The sequence below is a fragment of the Nicotiana sylvestris genome, chromosome 6 (genome assembly GCF_000393655.2).
Source record: "Nicotiana sylvestris chromosome 6, ASM39365v2, whole genome shotgun sequence".
Lineage (NCBI taxonomy): Eukaryota > Viridiplantae > Streptophyta > Magnoliopsida > Solanales > Solanaceae > Nicotiana > Nicotiana sylvestris.
The window spans coordinates 204,239,595-204,260,782 of NC_091062.1; the positions used below are offsets into that span (position 1 = coordinate 204,239,595).

The following is a 21,188-nucleotide window of genomic DNA, read 5'->3' on the forward strand; positions in this document are numbered from 1 at the left end:
TCACATCGGCCAGGGACGGACGGAGGGTTCTCGACTTTGAAGTCATTTTTTAGGAAACAAGGGTCAGGAACAATATCGTAAAGGAGTGATTTCACCGGCATTTTGTCACCAGCTGGCTGGGAAGAAGAAGAAGAAGAAGAAGAGTCTTTCTCCTTTTGAGGGACGATTTTGGAGGTTTTCGCCATTGATTCAGATGAGATGAAGCGGAAAGAAGTGGAGTTTGGTATTTTTGGTCCTAAAAGATCGAATCAACGGCCGGTGGAAGAGACGAGATGGAGAAAAGAAAGGACTTAGAGAAATTGGTGAAGATGAAAGTAAAGTTTTGATTTAAATGGGAAACCTGTATTTATAGGTTCACAGCGACGGTTCGGTGGTGTTAGTGGCCGACCGTCACTGGAAAGCATTTAATGTTTTGGGGAACCGAATCGACGGGACATTTTGGTCACCTCGAGTGTTTATGTCACGGGGATGACGTCATTATCGGGGCCTCTAAAAAATCGAGGCTCAAGTTGTTTCTTATCATTTTATTCTAAGAAACAAGGAATTATCTGTATACGGTGGAATCAGGGCCACCCGATTTCGTCCCTCGATGGAAAAAGTGATACCACATCGGAAGACCATGACATCGAGCTCGGGATCGAAGTTCCTTTCCAAGGTCGAGGTCGATAACACTTACTAAGGTCAGAAGAAGGCGTGCTTCGAGATGGCGCCGATATGATTCAGTAATAGAAAGAGCGAGATACCCGCAACGGGCCGGAGATCACGGCGTGAATTTCGGAATGGATTGATCTTCAGCGGTTAAACAATTGTCAAATATGGTTTCCTACTATAACTAGAAGTTTACCTTATTCAGGACTCCCCTATTATATAAAGGGAGATCTCATTCATTTGAAAGAGATATTGTTCACTGATAAAAAAATATACGCACGTTACTCTCTTGCTATTTCACTTACTGTTCATCAGAATTGTTTTATCATTTGTTATTCTCATCTTCATACCTCGAGACTGTCATAGGTTGAGGTCGAGGTTTAACTTACACACTGGTTTAATTTACTTTATTCTTTAACTTATCTATTTAATTCCTTGTTTATCAATTGGCATTAAATTAAATCACATATCCTTAAAACCACAATACAAGTTTAATTATTACTAGAATTTTAGGGTAAACAAAGATTTTAACTTATATATAAGTTTTAAATTTTAGAATGACTAATTCAAGTGCTACTAAATGAATTTCAAATTTAATATTTGTACATATTTAATAAAATTTTGAATACAAATATATTATTTGAGCAAATAATATGAACTTGTAGCCGGCCTTCTAGCTCCGACCCTGGTTGGTCCCTTTTGATAATATGAATTTCTCCAGCAATCAGTAATCACCAATCTTGTAAAGTGAAGTTGAGAGATAATACCGCAAATGGGAACTCTTTCAACAACAACAACAACAACCTAGTATAATCCCACAAGTGGGGTCTGGGAAGGGTTCTATGTACGCAAACCTTACTCTTACCCCGAAGGGTAGAGAGGTTGTTTCCAGGAGACCCTCGACTCAAAAAAGCAACAGGAGACGATATATTAGTACCATAAAAATGCATAATAAAATAACAGCAATATAGGAGATATGAAATACAGAATACGAAATACGAAATAGATGGCTGGTATAGTAAAAACTAGCAGGTAAAGCCCTGCATCAATAGACGAGCAATGACATTCTTAGTCTAACTCCTAACTGGCTAGTCTCACTCTATTGTGCTGTAGAAATATTCACAATTTTCCCCTAACCTACAACCTTAATGCTCGACCTCCATAATTCCCTGTCAAGGGCCATGTCCTCAGTAATCCTAAGTCGCGCCATGTCCTGTCTGATCACCTCTCCCCAATACTTCTTAGGTCGCCCTCTACCTCTCCGCGTGCCCACTACAGCCAGTCGCTCACACCTCCTCACCGGTGCATCAGTGCTCCTCCTCTGAATGTGCCCGAACCATCTGAGTCTTACTTCCCGCATCTTGTCCTCCATGGGGGCCACACCCACCTTCTCTCGAATATCTTCATTCCTAATCTTATCCATCCTTGTATGCCCGCACATCCACCTCAACATCCTCATCTCTGCTACTTTCATCTTCTGGATGTGTGAGTTCTTTACCGGCCAACATTCAGTTCCATATAACATGGCAGGCCTAACCACTGCTCTATAAAACTTACCTTTTAGTAACGGTGGCACTTTCTTGTCACACAAGACTCCCGACGCTAACCTCCACTTCATCCACCCCACCCCTATACGGTGTGTGACATCCTCGTCAATCTCCCCGATCCCCTGAATAACCGATCCAAGGTACTTGAAACTACCCCTCTTGGGAATGACTTGAGAGTCAAGCCTCACTTCAACTCCCGCTTAAGACAATTTCATTTCTTGAAAATGATATATATAGGTGTATGTATTATAGTAATATCTAGTTTCCGACGTAGTAGTGTTTTGCAAAACAAAGTAACTAATACATGCATTATTTGGATCTATATATTATTTTATACGAGATTTGATATGAAAAAAGAATCTGTATACCTAAAACATTTGTTTGGGCAAGAATCTAAAACTTGTGCAAGTCATATAAATATATGGATCGATAACTTGTTATACCTTTTTTGGTCTCCCACCATACATTTCTTTGTGTGTTTTATCAATATCCTTATTTGTCTAAATTTACTCATATCATACTTCTTTTTCAGATTAGTCACGTCAGATTTTATCTAGATAAGTTCACTTTGATGATAATTGATAAGATAACAAGCAATAATACATGAGGTGAGAACAAGCATAATCACTTTCATAACAGATAGTGTCTCGCATTCAAGTTGCAAACTTGATGAAATTGATTGAATTCGGTCCAAGCAAAATATATCCAGAATTTCTTTTATTAATTCCCAAGCATCACTAGAGTGCGTCATCCCTAAACAGTAGCTCAGAGTTTATATCTTAAGGCATGCTGAAACAACAGAACATAAGATTTTTTTTATTAATATAGTTTAATATGTAGTACTTCTTTCTCTATTTCAATTTATGTGTCTTAGTTTGACAAAATATAAATTTTAAGAAAGTAAAGAATACTTTTAAATCTTGTCGTTTTAAATTAAAGATGTGCGTAATATGCCAAAATTTCCTGAAATCCAGAGGCGGATCCATGATTTCAAGATGATGGGTGCAGAATTTAAAATTTACATTTGACTAGTTTAGTCTCTTACCATAAACCGAATATACTTTTGAAATTGTAGATTATATTCTTTTTGAAATTTTAGTGCCAATTTCACTTATAGGTTTCTGCTGGTGTTACTAATGAATTGTCTTTTCTTGTTTTTTTATTTTCGTTTTTCTGAACCGAGGGTCTATCGGAAACAGCCTCTCTGCCCTATCGGGTCAGGGGTAAGGTCTGCGTACACATTACCCTCCATAAACCCCACTTTATGCGATTTTACTGGATAGTTGTTGTTGAGGAGTTTTTAAGCGTGGGTACACACACATATATTTGAGTAATTTTAAAAAAATATAAAATCGTTATACATGGTTTAATGAGAGGAGCATAAGTTCACGTGAACTCATACCTCTTAACCTAGATACGCCCTGCTTAAATCTTATGGTATTAAATATACCATGTGAAAAGTTGGAGCTAACAAACTACTAAATATAGAAAGCGATACTCTTTTTGAATCACGACTAAAATGGAAAGTATGGTACGTATAAATTCAAACGGAGAGAGTAGTAGGTTCCTTACCATTTTTACATGTTAGCAGTTAATGCTTACCATAATGAGTTCCTTGTACCTGACCGATTACGTGATTGTATAAATATTTCTTATATCGTCGGTGCCTATACTCTTTCCCTCCATTTTTATTTGGCAGGTATATTAAAAATATATTTTTATTTTTACTTGTTATTTTACACATATCAAGAGATGATAATTTTTTTTCTTGTTATATCCACATTATTTATTACTCATTTCAAATCATTTTCTCAAATCCAATAAAATATATATCAATTAATATGGGTACAGGGCGGACCTACTGCATAGACTATGGTTTCCCGGGAACCAAGTAACTCTTGCGTAGATTCTGTATTTATATTAAGAAATTTACCAAATATTGGTAAATATGAACTTAGTTATTATTGTATATTAATCTGAAATTACGGTATCATGATAAATTATGCACTTCATTTATTATTTTTTAAGGAGCGTAGAAAGTTAAAACGTTGCAAGTAAAAGTGAACGGATGGAATAACTTAAAACTTTATGACATACAAATCTCTGCACCGAATTTAAGGACTAGTACAGCTTATTCAAGTTTGACCTTTTACAAGAACAGCTCGAAATTTGATTAAGCAGCAACCACAATAGTAGCTTTTTTCTCTGTTCTAAAACAAACCCCACAGTCACAAAGCAAAAATTGTAGATCTTTATGTTATTTTATTTTTGTTACTTTGTGAAGAAACAATTAAATAAATAAGCCCCTCAACTCAGTGGCAAGGGCAGGATTTCCACGAAGGGGGTTCAAAAAAAAAAATTGTAGCTAGTGGAATTGAACCCATGACCTTAGGTAGATTTTGAACCCCCTTGACCATTAAATTACACTTTTGGATTGTATTAAGGGGGTTCAAAACTTAATATATAGAGGTAAAAACAGATTTTGCCTTATATATACAGTATAATTTTTCGGCGAAGGGGTATGGATGAACCCCCTAGCGCCCCCTAAATCCGCCCCCGCCTCAACCCCTATCTCCCTCCCCATGCATTAAAGATGATCAAGCATATTCCAGCGATAATAGATAACTATATTTTGGTATTGGAGCAATGTTGATCTGTTCCAATTTATGTAAATCTATTTCCTTTTTGGTCTGTTTAAAAAAGAATGATCCCTTTTTAAATTTGGTAACAATTTAGCTTAAACTTACAATTCTACCCTTCATGAGAAGGGTTTATAACCACACAAATACTCTGGACCACTTTTTGACCTGTTTAGGACCACAAATTCCCCAATCAAACAGATTCACATAAATTGAAACGGAGGGAGTAATATACTAAGTAGTGATATAGAACATTAATCTACACTCAAAAGCTGGTAGTTTCCCCTCCACTGCTTAACTTATCATTCTAATTTATTTCTGATCTCTTATTATGAGTTTTAAATTCTATGATAGTGACATAAGACATTAATAATTGGATTCTAAATTTAATTTTTGTACATATATTTAGCTGGATTTCTTAATACAAATGCAGTATTTGAACTAAAGCTATCCATTTCGGTCGACATGGGCGAAACTACATAGTTACAAGCAGAGGCGGAGCTAAAATTTGAAGTTTGTGGGTTCGAGATTCTAAATTCTTTAAGTTACGGGGTTCTAAATTAATAATTTATACATATTTAATAAAAAAATTTAAGACATATACATGATTTGCACCAAAGCCACTGGGTTCGGTCGAACCCATATCTCCTACTCTCCCTCCGCCCCTGGTTACAAGGGTGGCCAATTGACCAGCCTTCGTTGAAAAATTATATTGTGTATATAGGTAAAGTATTAGGTTTTAGATGTATATAATATATATTGAACCTACTTTGTCGGAGAATTTTTTTCACTTCTTTCAAGTTTGAACACCTTTAGGAAAATTCCTGACTTCGCCATTGTCGGTCGAACAACCTTCTAGCTCCGCCCCTGGTCAAAAAAGCTTATCTCTGCAACTGCATTTCCATGAAAGAAGATAATAGTTGCTATCTTTTTCATTAGCGTTCCTCTTCTGGCGAGGTGGGATGACTAGAGTTGCCCTACATGGCTGGCAATTCATGCACTTGTTTACACAATCTGGTGGCTTTGACCCCATCACCATTTTCCTTGACATTCCCACTGAAACAAACACAAATGTCAATCTAACAAAAAAAGCAAATGAAATATTTATCTCTCATCACCTGTGTTAATTTTTAATTTCCACTAAAATTGAAAAAAAGAGCCGTGGAAATAGCCTGTTGCAGAAATGCATGGTAAGGCGTACGATAAACCCTTGAGCCCGACCCTTCCCTGGACCCCAACATAGCAGGAGCTTAGTGCACTAGTCTTTCTACAATTGAAACAAGAATTAAATTTCAGCAAAAAGTAAACTTGTGACTTCACCTGATTCAGAAGGTTGAAATGTAAGAGACAATAAAAGGACCAATGTAACTACAATCTTCAGACAAAACATGCATGTATTTGAAAGAGACATTAGTTTGCTAATGGCTTTGTCCTAAAGTTATATGCAGGGGATGAGCAAAGAACTATAAGCAGTGGAATGGTATTTATGAATAGAAAAGGCTTACTAATGTTTCCAGAAGAAGGGACAATAGGCTGATACCAAAAGCTTCTTCACCAATCACATGACATTTCACATTGAAACTTTAATTCTGAAATTTTCTGTGCCTCTATCTGGGAATTGCTGCTGGTTACAATGCATCTTAGTTGACTGTTTGACAATTTTGCTTACATCAAAGTTCAAACTTGATTGTTCCAACATTTTCAACAGGTCATTCTGATCAGTCAAATCAATTAATCAAATCTTTTGCTTTCCTTGTTTTTGAGGGTAACGACAATTGTCAGTGTTCCTTTAGAAATGAAACTGATGATAATGGAAAATGCAAATCAAGCTTAGCAAATATTTTTCCCATTTTTAAAACTTCCTAACTCAAGCCTCTAGTTTCTAAACTTAGAAAATATATATGGGATTTTTACCTAGTTATACTATAATATATATGCCTTACAATTTCTTTGGCCAATTGCTTTTGGTGAAGGTATTTTAGTACACTTTTGTTACTATCACCTAAAAAGACCAGATGGATAGGCAGACAAAAGCAGCAATAAGTGGGGTGTGAGAAGGATAGTGTATACGTAATCCGAGAAGAATAGTATATACACAATCCTTATCCCTACCTTGTGGGGTAGGAAGGTTGTTTCCCACATGCATACGAAAGCCTCCCACTTATTTAGTTTAATCTGGAAACGACTCTGCACGTTGAGTGATAGTACAACGTAGAATCCAGTAAAAGAACTTAGAAAAATTGAGATTCACTTTGTAAAAAGAAACTTTTTTTTCCCCTGTTAACGAATATGATCCAGATTGAGTACACAAACGGAACCCAGTGTCTTTTCACTGTTGTTTAGGCTAGCTGCTTCAGGGTGCTGTCCTCCATAAATCCAAATATTAAAGTGGCATCTGATATGACATCACATAGACATATTCCTGTCATTAACTGCAAGAAATCTTGGAGTTTAACTTGACGATTCTATTCGTTATGTTAAGTCATTCAGTTTCCATTCTCGAGTTGAAGCTACACTACCTCACTAGGTTGCCAATCAAAAAATATTTACTAGGCTCCTTCAATTTTGAATAACTAGTATTCGCGCGGACACAAACTATGTCAAAACTGACTTGGATTATTCGAATTATATAGAAATAACTTTAAAATATAAACCTTTAGAACCAGGACATGAAATTATTTCTCAAATGTCATAATCGGTGATCTATTTTCTTTTTCTATATCTGTAACAACCAAACCCCTTCATTTTAGTATTTTCATTTCGTTTTGCTATCAATACTAAAGAATATTAAAAATGTCATATTGTGATATGTGTTGTTTCAGGGAAAAGGATAGATCCTACAGGGAAAAAAAAGTATGTGAAGCAGGTGACGGGGCGACACAACGACACGGAGCTACACCTCGCGGCTCAGCGCAGGGACGTGGGTGCAGTGAGGGAGATATTGGAGGAAATCGATGCACAAATGTTGAAAACATTGAGCGGAGCAGAGTTTGATGCAGAGGTGGCGGCGATAAGGGAGGCAATGGTGAATGAGGTGAATGAATTAGGGGAAACGGCATTGTTCACCGCTGCTGAGCGGGGATATATTGATGTGGTTAAGGAATTGCTTCCTTATAGTACAAAGGAAGGAATCGCTCTGGTTTTGATCCCTTGCATATTGCTGCTAGCCAAGGTCACCAAGGTTATGAACATTTGTATATTGCTTGGAAGAATTTTCTTTAAAGAGTATTGGATTGCTTGGTGTTGTTACTAGTATGTGAAAACTGCGTGGTCATCTCATTGAAAAACTTTTCTTTGTATGATCTGAGACAATTCTTAGCTCATAATTAGTTTTTGAGGCCAAATTAGGCTCAATGTCCATAATTAGTTGGTTTTTAAGTTTCAATGCATTATTTTTAACATGTAGGGGAGCTTTGGAACAATGGTAAAGTTGTCTCCATGTGACTTATAGGTTACGGGTTCGAGCCGTGAAAGCAGTCACTAATGCTTGCATTAAATTAGGATGTCTACATCACACCCTTTGGGTGCGGCACTTCCTCGGATCCTACGTGAATATGGAATGCCTTGTGCACTGCCATGCATTATTTTGGTTTGACTGGTATTATCCTAGAAATGATATTTTAACTCGTATCCTAGAAATATGGAATGATATTTTGGTTTGACTGGTATTATCCTAGGATGTCTACATCACACCCTTTGGGTGCGGCACTTCCTCGGATCCTACGTGAATATGGAATGCCTTGTGCACTGCCATGCATTATTTTGGTTTGACTGGTATTATCCTAGAAATGATATTTTAGCTCGTACTTTGTCTTTCTAAGTATTTGATCAAGTACTTGAGAAGGATGGAGATAGTCCATCGAAGCCTGAGAAGAACCTAACTACTGAAAAATGTAATGTGCAGCTATTGTTAAGTTACTATTGGAGCATGAGCCATAGTTGAGCAAGACAGTTGGCCAATCGAATGCAACTCCTCTTGTATCTGCAGCCACAAAAGGACATACATCAGTTGTCCATGAATTGCTTTCCAAGCCAGATATCAAGATCCAATGGCAAAAACGCGTTACATTTGTCTGCCCGTCAAGGCCATGTGGACATTGTTAAAGCATTGCTGGAAAAGGATCCGCAACTGGCAAGAAGAACTGATGAGAAAGGACAGACTGCACTACACATGACTGTAAAAGGCGTTAGCAGTGAAGTAGTGAAGTTGCTTCTGCAAGCAGATCCAGCCATTGTAATGCTGCCTGATAAGTTTGGCAATACTGCATTGCATATTGCCACAAGGAAAAAGCGTTCAGAGGTAAGCGTTGTTGCTTTATTGTCTGCATCTTGTTTTCCTTGGCTCTGGAAACAGTGGCGGATTTAGAGTATAGTATATGGGTTCCCGGAAATCCCGTAACTTTTGCGTAGACATTGTATTTCCATAAAAAAGAAATTCACTAACAACAACAACATACACAATCTTATCCCACACCGTGGGGGAAAAAATCCACTAAATATCTACTGTGAATAGAGTTATTATTGTATATTAACATTTACTAGGCTACACTACCTCACTCGGTTGCCAATCAAAAAATATTTACTAGGCTCCTTTCAATTTTGAATAATATGTGTCCAACTCATCTTCACAAATCACAGGTAAAGCTATCCCTGGTTTAAGTTTAGGGCACTTACTTTATGAAAGTTAACATTATACTTCTCAGTAATTTAAACGCATTTCGAAATTATTTATCGAACTTTATCACTGTTCCACATCTATTTTAAATCTGAAGACGGAAGGAACAATCAAACCAATATAGAAGACAAGGTTGACGAATTAACCATTTAGTAGTAATGCCACTGAGTTGTCGCTGGCCCGATGCTTGGGACAGGAAATGATACATGCTCGGTTTCTGTTATAAAACTAAACTAATAAAGCTTTTACAAGTCATTTTCGTCAGACACAAAGAAGAAAATAAAACAAAGAAATCAAACCATTATTCCCTCTGGTTGAAAGGAGGAGATGATCACACGGAATTTAAAGTTGCTTAATTAGGATAGACTTTGAAGATAAACTTCATATCCGTCGGCCCAAATGTGGAATTTCTCTACTTTTCCCTTAATCGATTAATAGAGCATAAGAAATAAACATCCACTGCCAAAACCAGAAGAGTCATCAGTTTTCATAAATGTGAACAACTTTCCCAGCACAAGAGTTCGTTTAAATGTACGCCGAAGTAGATTGATTACATGTCATTTACAAAACACGCCACACCTAGTAAGCTCTCCGTGAACCAAATCAAGTTTAGATCATCCTAAAAAGCCCTACTCCTTTGACGATTTTTCCACAGCCTTGCAACATCTCAATCATACATTCCTTCCTGCTCCCAAACATCCACAAGAAAATCTACCATTTCCTGCCCGTTTTATATGAGCGGATATATAACAGTTAAATAAAGCTCATTTTTTATAACAGTGGGAAAGTTATGAGAAGCATTCAGTGCATCTAAGCTTTTTAGTCTAGAGGACTTACAGCAAGTGGAATAGGCTTGGGAAATGGCTTGTTGCTTCCCAGCAGACTATCATAGGTAGCATTCCAGCTGCAAAACCAAATTTTCTCTGAAAGTAAGATCCATCAATAGAAAAAATGTACTTGAGCAGAGAACAAAATGTCCAAGCATGATTATTCTTCTAAAATCCACACTAAACATTTGGATATCCTACTTGTGCAAATCATTGACAAACATCATCCCCGCTGCTGCCTTACCTCTTTCAGTTTTAAATCCTAAGGTAGGACCACCATAGAAAAGCAAATTTTGACTCAATTTTGACCTTTGTATCCAACTTTAAAGGGAAATGCTACAGCCAATACATAGCGATCAGTAATGAGACAGAAGATGATAATAGTATTATGCGGTTAAACAATTCAACATATTTGGCGAAGGCCAAAGAGCCTCCCCTAAACTCTAATGTGTGCCATATTCACATGGGATATAAAAACCTCTACGGAGCTTTAAGCAGTTTGATTTTTAAAACTTGCTACAACATGTCTCATTAAAAAAGGTTATTAAACCAAAGAGGTGTTCACACCAACTAATAGACCGTTGAATATGCTCCTTAGCTATGTTGTGCGGACTCTCCAAAATACAGCCGCACCCGTGTCAGATCCTCCAAAAATGCACTACTTTTGGAGGATCCAACACGCACCCACTGACATTTTCGAAGAGTCCGAGCAACATAGCTCCTTAGTGCAAAACTTTACAACTAACATCAATACTACAGAACATGTTGGGCCTTATTTTGCTTGGATCTAGTTTGTTTAAGAGAGAAGATATTGTGAATGTCGTACATTTGCCATACCAGTGTTATAGAACGCTACATTTTATTATCACAATTCAGAAACTCAATTACTTAGAGAACTACCCATTCCACAAGTATTGAATCTAGTCTAGTCTAATAAGAAACATAGCTTTCATTGAGTAAAGAAAAGAAGAATTTACTACTGGATCCTTCGGCCATGTGGAAATCAAAATTATTATCTTTTAATTGAATTCCACAAATGGATCGATGGCGAAAATTAAATTTCAATTTTCTGCATCTAGCTGCCGCACAGCACACTTTTTCAAATAAGGTGCAGCCTAACACCATGTACGATTTAATTCCTTGTTTTTTATCAAAGAACCGAAAAAGGCAGTGACAATAAAACATGCCTCAGTTGTTTAATAAGAACCTAAAACTTGAAGTACTAGGTCATTTTTAGTCATTTGATGCAAGACAGTGCAGGGTTCTCAACACATCAGATAGTACGGTAAAAATTATAACTTTCAAACCTTAATTTGGGTTCAAGCAGCTGTTTTGGTTTCTCGGGAATTTTATGTCCAACCCATTGCTGTCTGATTTGGCTCCAGAGAAGGACTCCTAACAGAAGAGAACTAGCTGCATAAGATAACTCATAGAAATAGACAAAAGATGATGACAAGGACCAGAAAAACAAGGGAAAGATTCAACAAATCAAAAAATATATTTAATCAAAACCTATTGGTTGATTAAACTTAGGACCTTTTACACAGACACAGAGAGCAATCTTTAAGAACTTTTAACATTCCGGATGGGAATTAGGAGAAATTATCTGGAGCATCCGCATTCTGGAGAATTGATATTTGATAAAAATTACAAGTATCTTCTTTTATATTGAAAGTGATTTAGGCTCCAGAGAAGTTTGACAACAAACACCCACTAGGTTTGTCAATTGGAGTAACTTTCTTGCCACATATTTGCTCGCGAGGCATTATGAAATCATTTTCAAGACTAGAAAATCACTAGGGGCAAGAAAAGGAACATTTTGAGAAGAATAATCAGTCGATACGATCCATGGCTGACAACAGGTCCACATCCGTCTAGAAAGGGAGGGAGAAGGACCAGAGAACAAAGGAAAGGAAAAAACTATTGCTGAGGCATGAATACTGCTTTATCCATCTAAAGTTCAGATTCAAACTGAGATCTCTTATGTTGGTCGTGTTGAGTAGAAGAGTTTGCAATGGAAGCATAGTGGTTTGTCGTAAAACAAGGCAACAAAGAAAGGTATGAAAAGGTATTAAGGTAAGTGAGCAATAGGAGATTCAATACCTACCATGATTAACAAATTCGGAATGTTCATTCGTATTTGCAGCGCCATGAGCATCATGTGTCTGGGTAGATGTACTAATTGACGAGATACTTCCTCGTGACTGAGCGGCACTGTTGCTCTCCATGTCACACGTGCTGGTTGTCCAAAAATCCTTTGATAGTTTAGCTTTATGGACTACCTGATCTAGATATTCCTGCCCATTCAATGGCTCATGTACTGAGGAAGTTAATTTGGTTTTACTGTCGGATCCCAGACAACCACTGCTCTGTTACAAATGGCATTTGCTTCTGTAAGAATCAATTAGAATACATAAACCAGTAAAGAGTACATAAAACTGAGGTCTACAGTCAGTTAATTCAAAAGTAATTCCTGTGCTACATAAATGATGGAAAGCACGAAATGGCAATAGGGCAAGGAGGAACCAACTTTTCCACCTCATCAAGATTGACTCTTCTGGAGATCATAAAAACCATATAGACCTGTGTTCTTTTTTTTTTCTTTGAGATGAAAACCATATGGACCTGTATTCTTAATGAGGTTTAGAGGCTAAACTACTGTATAAACAATTTGAAATGTCAAGTTTATTTACCTATCTATGATAAGTTACAAATTCATGGAGGTTTATACGGGATGGTGAGATCGAGATTTTGGACTATCTGATGACAAGAGCAAAGTACCATCCCTTACGTGTATAGTTTCTTCCGTCATCGTATAGACTGGCTTCGAGCACATAACAGCATGATTTAAGTTTGATTACCTTTTGAGGAAAATAACTTAGAGACCTACATTTTGCAGTAGCTAGTTTTTATAACTGCTCTAAACTCCTAGGCTACATCATCAAAGACAAGTGAACTGCAATTTTTGCATCTAAAAACATGTTGTGAAAAGTTCTTCCTCAAAGAATCAAATTTAAATGTATAAAGTTGTTCCGCCTTCCTCCTTCGCCATCTTTCGGCCACCACAACCTAATTACTTCATAAAGAAATTTAAACATCGAGAACCAAAAATGTTAGAAAACACATAAGTTCGGGATTACAAATCTGAACAAATTAAATACTTCCCTAGTGAACTGATTTTATCACTATTCAAAGCTATACACTATCAATCAAGTATAACTCAAACCACCAAGGGGTGTGGGGTGGATGGGATCACTCCACCCTTAACCAGAGGTCTCGGCTTCGAGACCGCGGAATGGAGAAACACTGGCAGGAAGGGCTTCACACTGGGCCCTACACTTGGATTGGTCAGGCCAATGGGTTCCTAATAAAAATAGAATGACTCAATTAATTAGTAGGATTTACTATATAAATGCCTCGATTAATTAGTTGGATTAACTATATAAATCCTTTGTATCCATTTTATACTGGTTCAATTCAGATTATTGACATAATTAGACTATTTTTAAGCTGACTTTCAACCTATCACAACCATTAGTGTTCAAAATTTCTATAATTCCTTCTTCAAATATAATTTATCGTCAAATGCCTTAACAAAAAAAGCCCTAATTAAATAAAAAGCACAAAAACCAACAAAAATCCATAATAATGATGGAGGTCAAAAGTATATTACCCCATGCATGCAATGAATTGGAGAAACCAAGCTAAAATAGATCCGATTAGAAACAATGCTGCTATCATAAACACCGAGCCCACGAAAATGAAAGTAATTTCACAGGGCCTGAAATGGATAAGCCGAAACTGTAATAAATTATTGCACAAATCGAAGGAGAGAAAGAGATAAAGAGGAATGAAATACCTGAGAGAGAAAGTCAGGACAATCTCCCTCTGGAGATACCGCTCCAGGAATGGATTCGGTGCCGGAGAGGGGAAGAATTGCGTTTTCAATCAATCATCAGATGGCTATTTCACGCTGCTTCTCTACTGTTTAAATGAGAGCTAGCCCAATGATCAAGCATGGATTTAACATTTTATTTTTTTGGGGCCCCATGTAGACCCAAATGGGTTAATTGCATTTTTGATCCACCAATTATTGGTAAATTTCAAATGGAGATCAAGAGGTGTAGGAGTAAGAGGGCGGGGTGCAAACAACCTAAGATCAAGGGGTAACTTGACCAAGTACAAAGCTCAGGGGAGAAGTTGTTGGCTATGAGGGCTTGGATGAGTAGGGGACGCGTCTAATATGTGGTTCACGACTGCGAATTGCATAAGGGTAACTGCTAGAGAGGTCCTAGGGTCACGAAGGGCTTTAAGAAAGCTGCTTATTTGAAGCTAGTGAAGAGTACAAACGAGGAGGAAAAAAGGACTTATCGGGAGTGTTACAGAAAGGCAAAGAAAGATGCGAAGTTAGCAGTTACGATAGCTAAACACGTGGCGTTTGCTTGTTTGTACGAGGAGCTCGAGGGAAAAGGTTGTTTACCGATTAGCCAAGGTGAGGGAGAGAAAAGCCCGCGACCTAGACCAAGTCAAGTGCATCAAGGATGAGGATGGTAAAGTGTTGATGGACGAGACACGTATTAGGAGAAGATGGTAGACATACTTCCATAAACTGTTGAACGAGGAGGGGGATAGACGCATTGTGCTAGGTGAGTTAGAGCACTCTGAAAGTCGGGGAGATTTTGGGTACTGTAGGCGATTTACGGTAGAGGAGGTGGAGGGGATAATGAGTAAGATGTGCAACGGCAGAGCGACGGGGCCAGACGAAATCCCGGTGGAATTCTGGAAGACCACAGGGCGGGCAAGTTTGGAGTGGTTTACTAGGCGTTTAAGATTATTTTTAATACAAAGAAGATGCCCGAATAATGAAGGTGGAGTGCGATGGTTCCGTTTTACAAGAAAAATGGTGATATCCAAAATTGCAATAATTAAAGAGGTATCAAGTTGTTGAGCCACACTATCAAGGTTTAGGAGAGGGTGGTGGAGGCCAGAGTGAGGAGGTGCGTGTTTATTTTTGAGTATCAGTTTGGATTCATGCCGGAGCATTCGACTACGGAAGCGATTCATCTGGTAAGGAGATTAGTCGAGCTATCAAAACGGGCTAGCCCAGCGCTTAGAGAATCTGAGTTGAAATTAGAAAGTAAAATAAAGAAAAATATGAAAAAAGACTATACATAAAAAAAATAGAATTGATGAGAAGATAAATATATAATTTAATTTAGTTAGAGAAAAGTTTATTCTATTAACTTATTCAATCTTATCTCTACCAAATTTAAAAAAAATATTAAAATCGAAAATATTTTATTGATAATTGTAATAATATAAATTACATATATATTATAAATATAAAGTACTGCTCCATTTTGGGGCCTTATGTATTTGACGGGCCTAAGGCAAGAACTTTATGGGAGAAATTCAAAAATAGTCAAATTTACAATTGGTTATTCAAAAATAGTCATAATTTTAAAAGTAATCGAAATTTAACCATTTTTTATATAAAGATAAATCTGAACGAAAATACTATTCAAAATCCGGAAAATACTCCGGCATAATATACTGATGCTGGAACTCCAACATATTATAATGGAGTTCCAAGTATACTGGAACTTCAGCATAATATACAAGAGTTCCAGTATAATATACATGTCTAGTATAATCTGTTGGAAGTTCATACACGGGTGCTTCAATTTCCAATATATTATGTTGGAACTTTCCGTGTATTGGAGTTCCAGCATAATATGCTGGAAGTTCATATACAGGTGCATCGATCTCCAATATATTATGTTGGATCGGTCCCTGTTGTAGCAAAATAGTGATTATTTTTCAATGATTTTACAAACGCTGACTATTTTTTAATAACCAATCCGAAAACAGCTCAGTCCGTGCTATTTTAACGAACTTTACTTGTCCTTACCTAGAGCCGCCCTTGCGAGCAAGTATCTTGGAATTTTTTTTTATCATACTACTATAGATCATTCTGTTAGAAAAAAATACTACTTTAGAATAGCAGAAATTGGATTTTAGATAAAATACAAGTGTTATATGATTCAACTGATCAACTCTAAAGGGAGAACTCAAAATTGATGGTTCAAGTAATAAATTAAATGTTGTTAATTTCATTGGCAGAAAACAATCGACTAGATATTCATATTCTAAAGTAATGTTCATACATCAAGATTTATTTACAACCAAATTGGGAGAGCCTAAAATCTTCCTCTCTCAATTTCTATTTTTTATTTATTTAATATTTCCTTTTTTTTTTACTGATCAATGAGTGAAGTCCATGCACCCCATTCTTGAGAATCCCAGTGTACAAAGTTCTACGATTCTGGCATACCACAAGAATTACTAAGAACTTTGCTATAATTAAATTCCCTTCTATATTCCTCGCCATTTCCATTTGAATCTTTCACATTAGCTGCAAAATGAACTCTCTTCTTCTTCCTCAAATCTTTGTTCTTTTCACCTGTGATATGAGAAGTGTCACATGCAAATAGAGATAAAAAAAATCAACCTAGCTTCAAAACATATTTCACTTTTTTTTTTTTATAAAAAAAAAAAAAAGGACTTATACCCACAAGTTCTAAAAACTATCACACATAACCAAAAGTACTTTTATCAATAACATTCATTATATTATCGCAAATCATAGTCCGAAACATAAATAAATTTGGTACAAAGTTATCATTTTTATAATGAACTACATAATATGCTATCAGAAGACCGAGAAGACGAAACAACATTATTACAAAATAATAAATGGTAAGTTTTTTTATAAAATACAAAAGCTTGGGCAATTTTAAAAAAGATGTAATAGTGATATTTTGTGTCAAAACTAGCTGGTTTTGGAATTTGGGAATTTGCCAAAATATAGATAAAATCTGTGGCCAAATATGTATTTGCCAAAAAAAAAATTCTAAATATATTTTGGCAAATTCTATAGCCAAACGGTAGTGTTCCAAGAAGATATAGTACCTGAAGATAAACAAGACTTTAGAATATGCTCTCCATGTGGGGAATATTCTTGTTTATTGTTTGTAAGTTCAAACTGAATAGTTGACAAATACTTTTCCTGAAGAAGATCAAAAAGAAGCACAGTGCCGGCAGAGACAGCCATGGCTGTTGCCAAGACCAAACCATTTGAGCCCATCAAGCTTGACATAATTGTACAACAACAACGGACCATAAATCCTACAAGTTTGGTCTGGAGAGGACAGTGTATATGCAGACACTGAGGCTGTTTCCGATAGATCGTCCGCTCGAGAAGACGGAAAAAGAGTTCAGTCGGAGAATTGAAGAAAGACGAGAATGGATGGTCAACAGTGTAATTGAATTAAAAAGAGTTCAGCTGTTGAAGATCTCTTATAATCGTTCAGTAATATATGGAAATTGATGATTTTCGTATTAGCCGGCTCCAGCTAATTTGAAATTGATGCACTACTACTTGTTGCCGTCAATCGTTAAATGAGGCTGAAGGACAGAGTAGGTGGGAAGTCTGTATATACTCCTATATACACAATATATAGTACGGATTATTAGTGCAATGTGATGGCGTAGCCGCGTACAACATACTTATACAATCATGTCACTTTATTAGTATAAATAGTACTCCCGCCGTTCATTTTTACTTGTCCATTATTAATTTTGCACATCTCTTAAAAATAATAAAAAAGTGTATAATTTAGCATGATACTTATATTAATTAGTGCATAGTCTTTTATGGATTTGAAAAATAATTTGGAATGAGTAATTAATACTAAAAGCAAAATAGAAAAAATAAATTATTTTTCTCGCGAAAAGTGACAAGTAAAAATAAAAATTTATTTTTAAAATACTTGACGATTAAAAGTAAACGGAGGAAGTAGCAACTAAGCTGTTACAATAAGTTAAATTATATACTAATATAAAAGCACCCTATACTGCCATGGTTCAAGGAATTAGGTAGGTTATCTTAATATAAATTTTGGGATTAAAAATTTATCTCGTGTAAAGCCGGTATTATTTATATACAAAAGTCTTGATAGAAGATGGGATAAGTTACTCAAAGAGTCAAAGTTATAGTCCTGATTTTAATTCCAAAATTATAATTTTGGTATATTTTGAACCAAACGACCCTAGTGTAAAAAAGGAAAGTGGTGGAATGAATTTAATCATATTCTGGTTTGGTTTTTGTTTTTTCGCTTTCAATAGTGCGCCGCGGGACAGGGGAAAGAGAGAAGAAATTATAAGGTGGAGAAGGATGGTCAAACTTTAAGTTGTGTAAAGTTGGCGTTCAGTTAAGGTTGTCTAGACAGTCCCCACACAAGGCCAGCCTTTGTGTGTTTAATTAGCGTACATGTGTGTTTAATGAAGTAAAAAGATTCATGACGTTGTGCCGATGTGCGCATAGCTCAAGGGAAAAAGAAAGAGAGTTAGAGACGTGGAAGTTTTCTCTCTTTACAAAACTAGTACTACTTCGGAGCATGTGCAAGCAAAGTCTAGCCAATCATGTACTTGTCACGAGAAGGACTCTACGTTGTGTCATGGAATGGGTTTTTTTTCTTGAAATAATTACAAGAAGCTCATATTTTTTAGTTTTACCCTATTTAGTCCATATTGTAAATATTTTGAAAATATTAGCTCTTGCAAATTCAAAATCTGTGTTCTTACAACCATTGCTTCTAAAAGTTATGGAGTTAAATCTGTGTTCTCACAACCATTGCTTTTACTCTCTCTTCTTCTCACATTTTTTACATATATATGCTTCAAGGGGTCGTCCGCCATTAGTGCTTCTCCCCCTGTATCACCTGGTTGCAATGTAAAAAATTGAAGAGTAGAAGTCCACCATTAAAGGACATTCAAAGCTTTGCTTTAGAAAATAGAATTTCTTGTAATTCTTAGTTGTTTGGATTGGGTGTTATTCCAATTGATTGAAAATATCAAAAGGAGTTCAAAGTTTAAATTTGAAGTAATTTGGAGTAGATTTGTGCAAGATTTGAGTTAAATTTCAGAAAAAACGCAAGGAAGAAAGCGAAGTCAGTTTTTTTGTATAATCATGTATAATCTTGTATAATAGTGTATATGAGTGTATAAACACACCTTATATATTATTATACACTTTTATACACCTTTATACAAACGTCTGTAGACGAATTTGTTCGACGATTTTCAGTTGCAATTCTTGTTCAAAACCAGTCCAAATCTCCATTAAATGACTTCAAATTTTATATACAACCTCCTTATACTATTTCTAACAAGTATAAATAACACTCACTCCAAATTTCTCACAAAATCAAATTCGAAATTTAAACCCACATCTTTAAGCTGTTAAAAATCTAATTTTCGCCACCCAAATGAATTTGGTTTGTTAAACTAATATTTGAGTCACAGTTACTGATTCAAAAATTAATTTAAAAGCTTGATCAATCTTTTTTAAAAATTAAATGGTAATTTTGAGAACCTATTGGAGTTGGATGTTAAATCTTAGCCTATTATTTTTGGGCTAGTTGGTTGTAAATTAAAATATGGGCTATAAAATTGAAAAATGGGAAGCTCAGTTGTTCTTATGTGAAATTCTCCCTTTTTTTCTTTTCTCTCTACAACTTTTAGTGACATATCTTTCAAAACGAAGTTGTGTATCGTCCCGGTTTGCAACCCTTACTATATTTGTCTTTACGATATTTACTATATTCCGTACGTTTCGAATATACCACATCCTTTTTTTTACTATATGAAATCCACACTTTTACACCTGAGATTCCATAACGAGTAGATACTTCCGCAGGAGCATAATCTATTTTCTGTTTAAATAAATTACGAGATATTTTTTCATACTTCCTATATTCAGTTCTAGCTATTTATGTACCTTCTAATCGACCTGAACAACATATACGGATCCCCTCCACCCCTTTTTTCATTACTAATGGAATATCCTTCTCTTTTTTTCTTTTTCTTTTTTTTTTAGGGGGGAGGGGGGAGGGGGGAGGTGGCTCTAATGTTGTTCCAACTTCCAAGTAAGGCTTTTGCCTTTGGGGCCCCATTTTTTTTTAGAAATAATAGGTTTTTTAGTTATTTTTAAAAGTAATATTTAATACTTTTCATACAAAACAAGAATTTTTCTATAGCGGTTGCCTCAAAGGAAAGAAAATTTTCAAGATTATAATTGATAAAATTCTATTTGAGATTAACAATGTCTCAAGATAGATTAAATGGGCTGGCTATATTATAAATTGAAAGGAATTATTAGAGAAAATCGATTATAAAGGAATTATTAATAACTTTGTATCTCGAGAAGATAGAAAATATATATATATATATATATATATATATATATCATAACTTTCTTTTAAAAATTAGGCCTTATATTAAACTTTGACTTTAGGTCACACGGTGCCCCTGGATGGAGGTGGGGGTTACATTAACCACAAATTTTTGAGTTCCCTAATTTATTAGATAATGTTAGTATATGGGTCAAAATCTGACTAGAGTGGTCGTCCTTAAGAGGAACGATAAGGGGTCGACCAAGCTGTAATCATACTCACAGGGCAGGATAGCAAAGAGCACCTCAGCCAGGGGACAAGTCGTCGCAAAACGTACATCATAGGACGAACGTTGTATTCGAGCAGACGACGAAAGGTACAGCCGTAAGAAAGTACGCCGGTCAAAGACCGTTGGACAAAGGGGAAAGGAACTATATATATGGGGTATTCTGGGAGATAAAGGGGGAGGATGGAAAAAAACAAGAGGAATCTTTTCATCATCAACATTGACCTCTCTTCCTCTTCCTTGCTCTCATGATTATGATGTATATCAGTCTTAGATGTAAGCTCATCTCTCATATTCAAATATACGATTATTATATTAAGAAAACTTATGC

At 36.0% G+C, this 21,188-nt stretch overlaps 3 protein-coding genes across 7 annotated transcripts; 1 reads left to right on the plus strand and 2 right to left on the minus strand.

Annotated features, from left to right (window-relative positions):
* The first annotated feature begins 198 nt into the window (after positions 1-198).
* On the plus strand, positions 199-9,200 carry LOC104248784 (ankyrin repeat-containing protein ITN1-like). The gene is made up of 4 exons (XM_070149873.1): positions 199-223; positions 7,657-8,015; positions 8,241-8,258; positions 8,823-9,200. The coding sequence occupies exons 1-4, from the start codon at positions 199-201 to the stop codon at positions 9,198-9,200; spliced, it is 780 nt and encodes a 259-aa protein (XP_070005974.1).
* Positions 9,201-9,969: 769 nt separating this feature from the next.
* LOC104248785 (uncharacterized) lies at positions 9,970-14,342 on the minus strand. 5 transcript variants are annotated; one of them, XM_070147818.1, is made up of 6 exons: positions 14,196-14,342; positions 14,010-14,117; positions 12,444-12,700; positions 11,644-11,731; positions 10,347-10,413; positions 9,970-10,230 (listed from the first exon to the last, which is right to left on the minus strand). In XM_070147818.1, the coding sequence occupies exons 2-6, from the start codon at positions 14,075-14,077 to the stop codon at positions 10,177-10,179; spliced, it is 534 nt and encodes a 177-aa protein (XP_070003919.1). In that variant the 5' UTR covers positions 14,078-14,117; positions 14,196-14,342; the 3' UTR covers positions 9,970-10,176. The 5 variants fall into 5 exon arrangements, with proteins under 5 accessions (XP_070003919.1, XP_070003918.1, XP_070003920.1 ...); XM_070147817.1 differs by having other exon boundaries at positions 12,444-12,705; positions 14,196-14,337; XM_070147819.1 differs by having other exon boundaries at positions 12,444-12,727; positions 14,196-14,335.
* A 2,071-nt stretch (positions 14,343-16,413) lies between these two features.
* Positions 16,414-17,662, minus strand: LOC104248783 (uncharacterized). The gene is made up of 2 exons (XM_009805107.2): positions 17,309-17,662; positions 16,414-16,799 (listed from the first exon to the last, which is right to left on the minus strand). The coding sequence occupies exons 1-2, from the start codon at positions 17,517-17,519 to the stop codon at positions 16,654-16,656; spliced, it is 357 nt and encodes a 118-aa protein (XP_009803409.1). The 5' UTR covers positions 17,520-17,662; the 3' UTR covers positions 16,414-16,653.
* Positions 17,663-21,188: the final 3,526 nt, after the last annotated feature.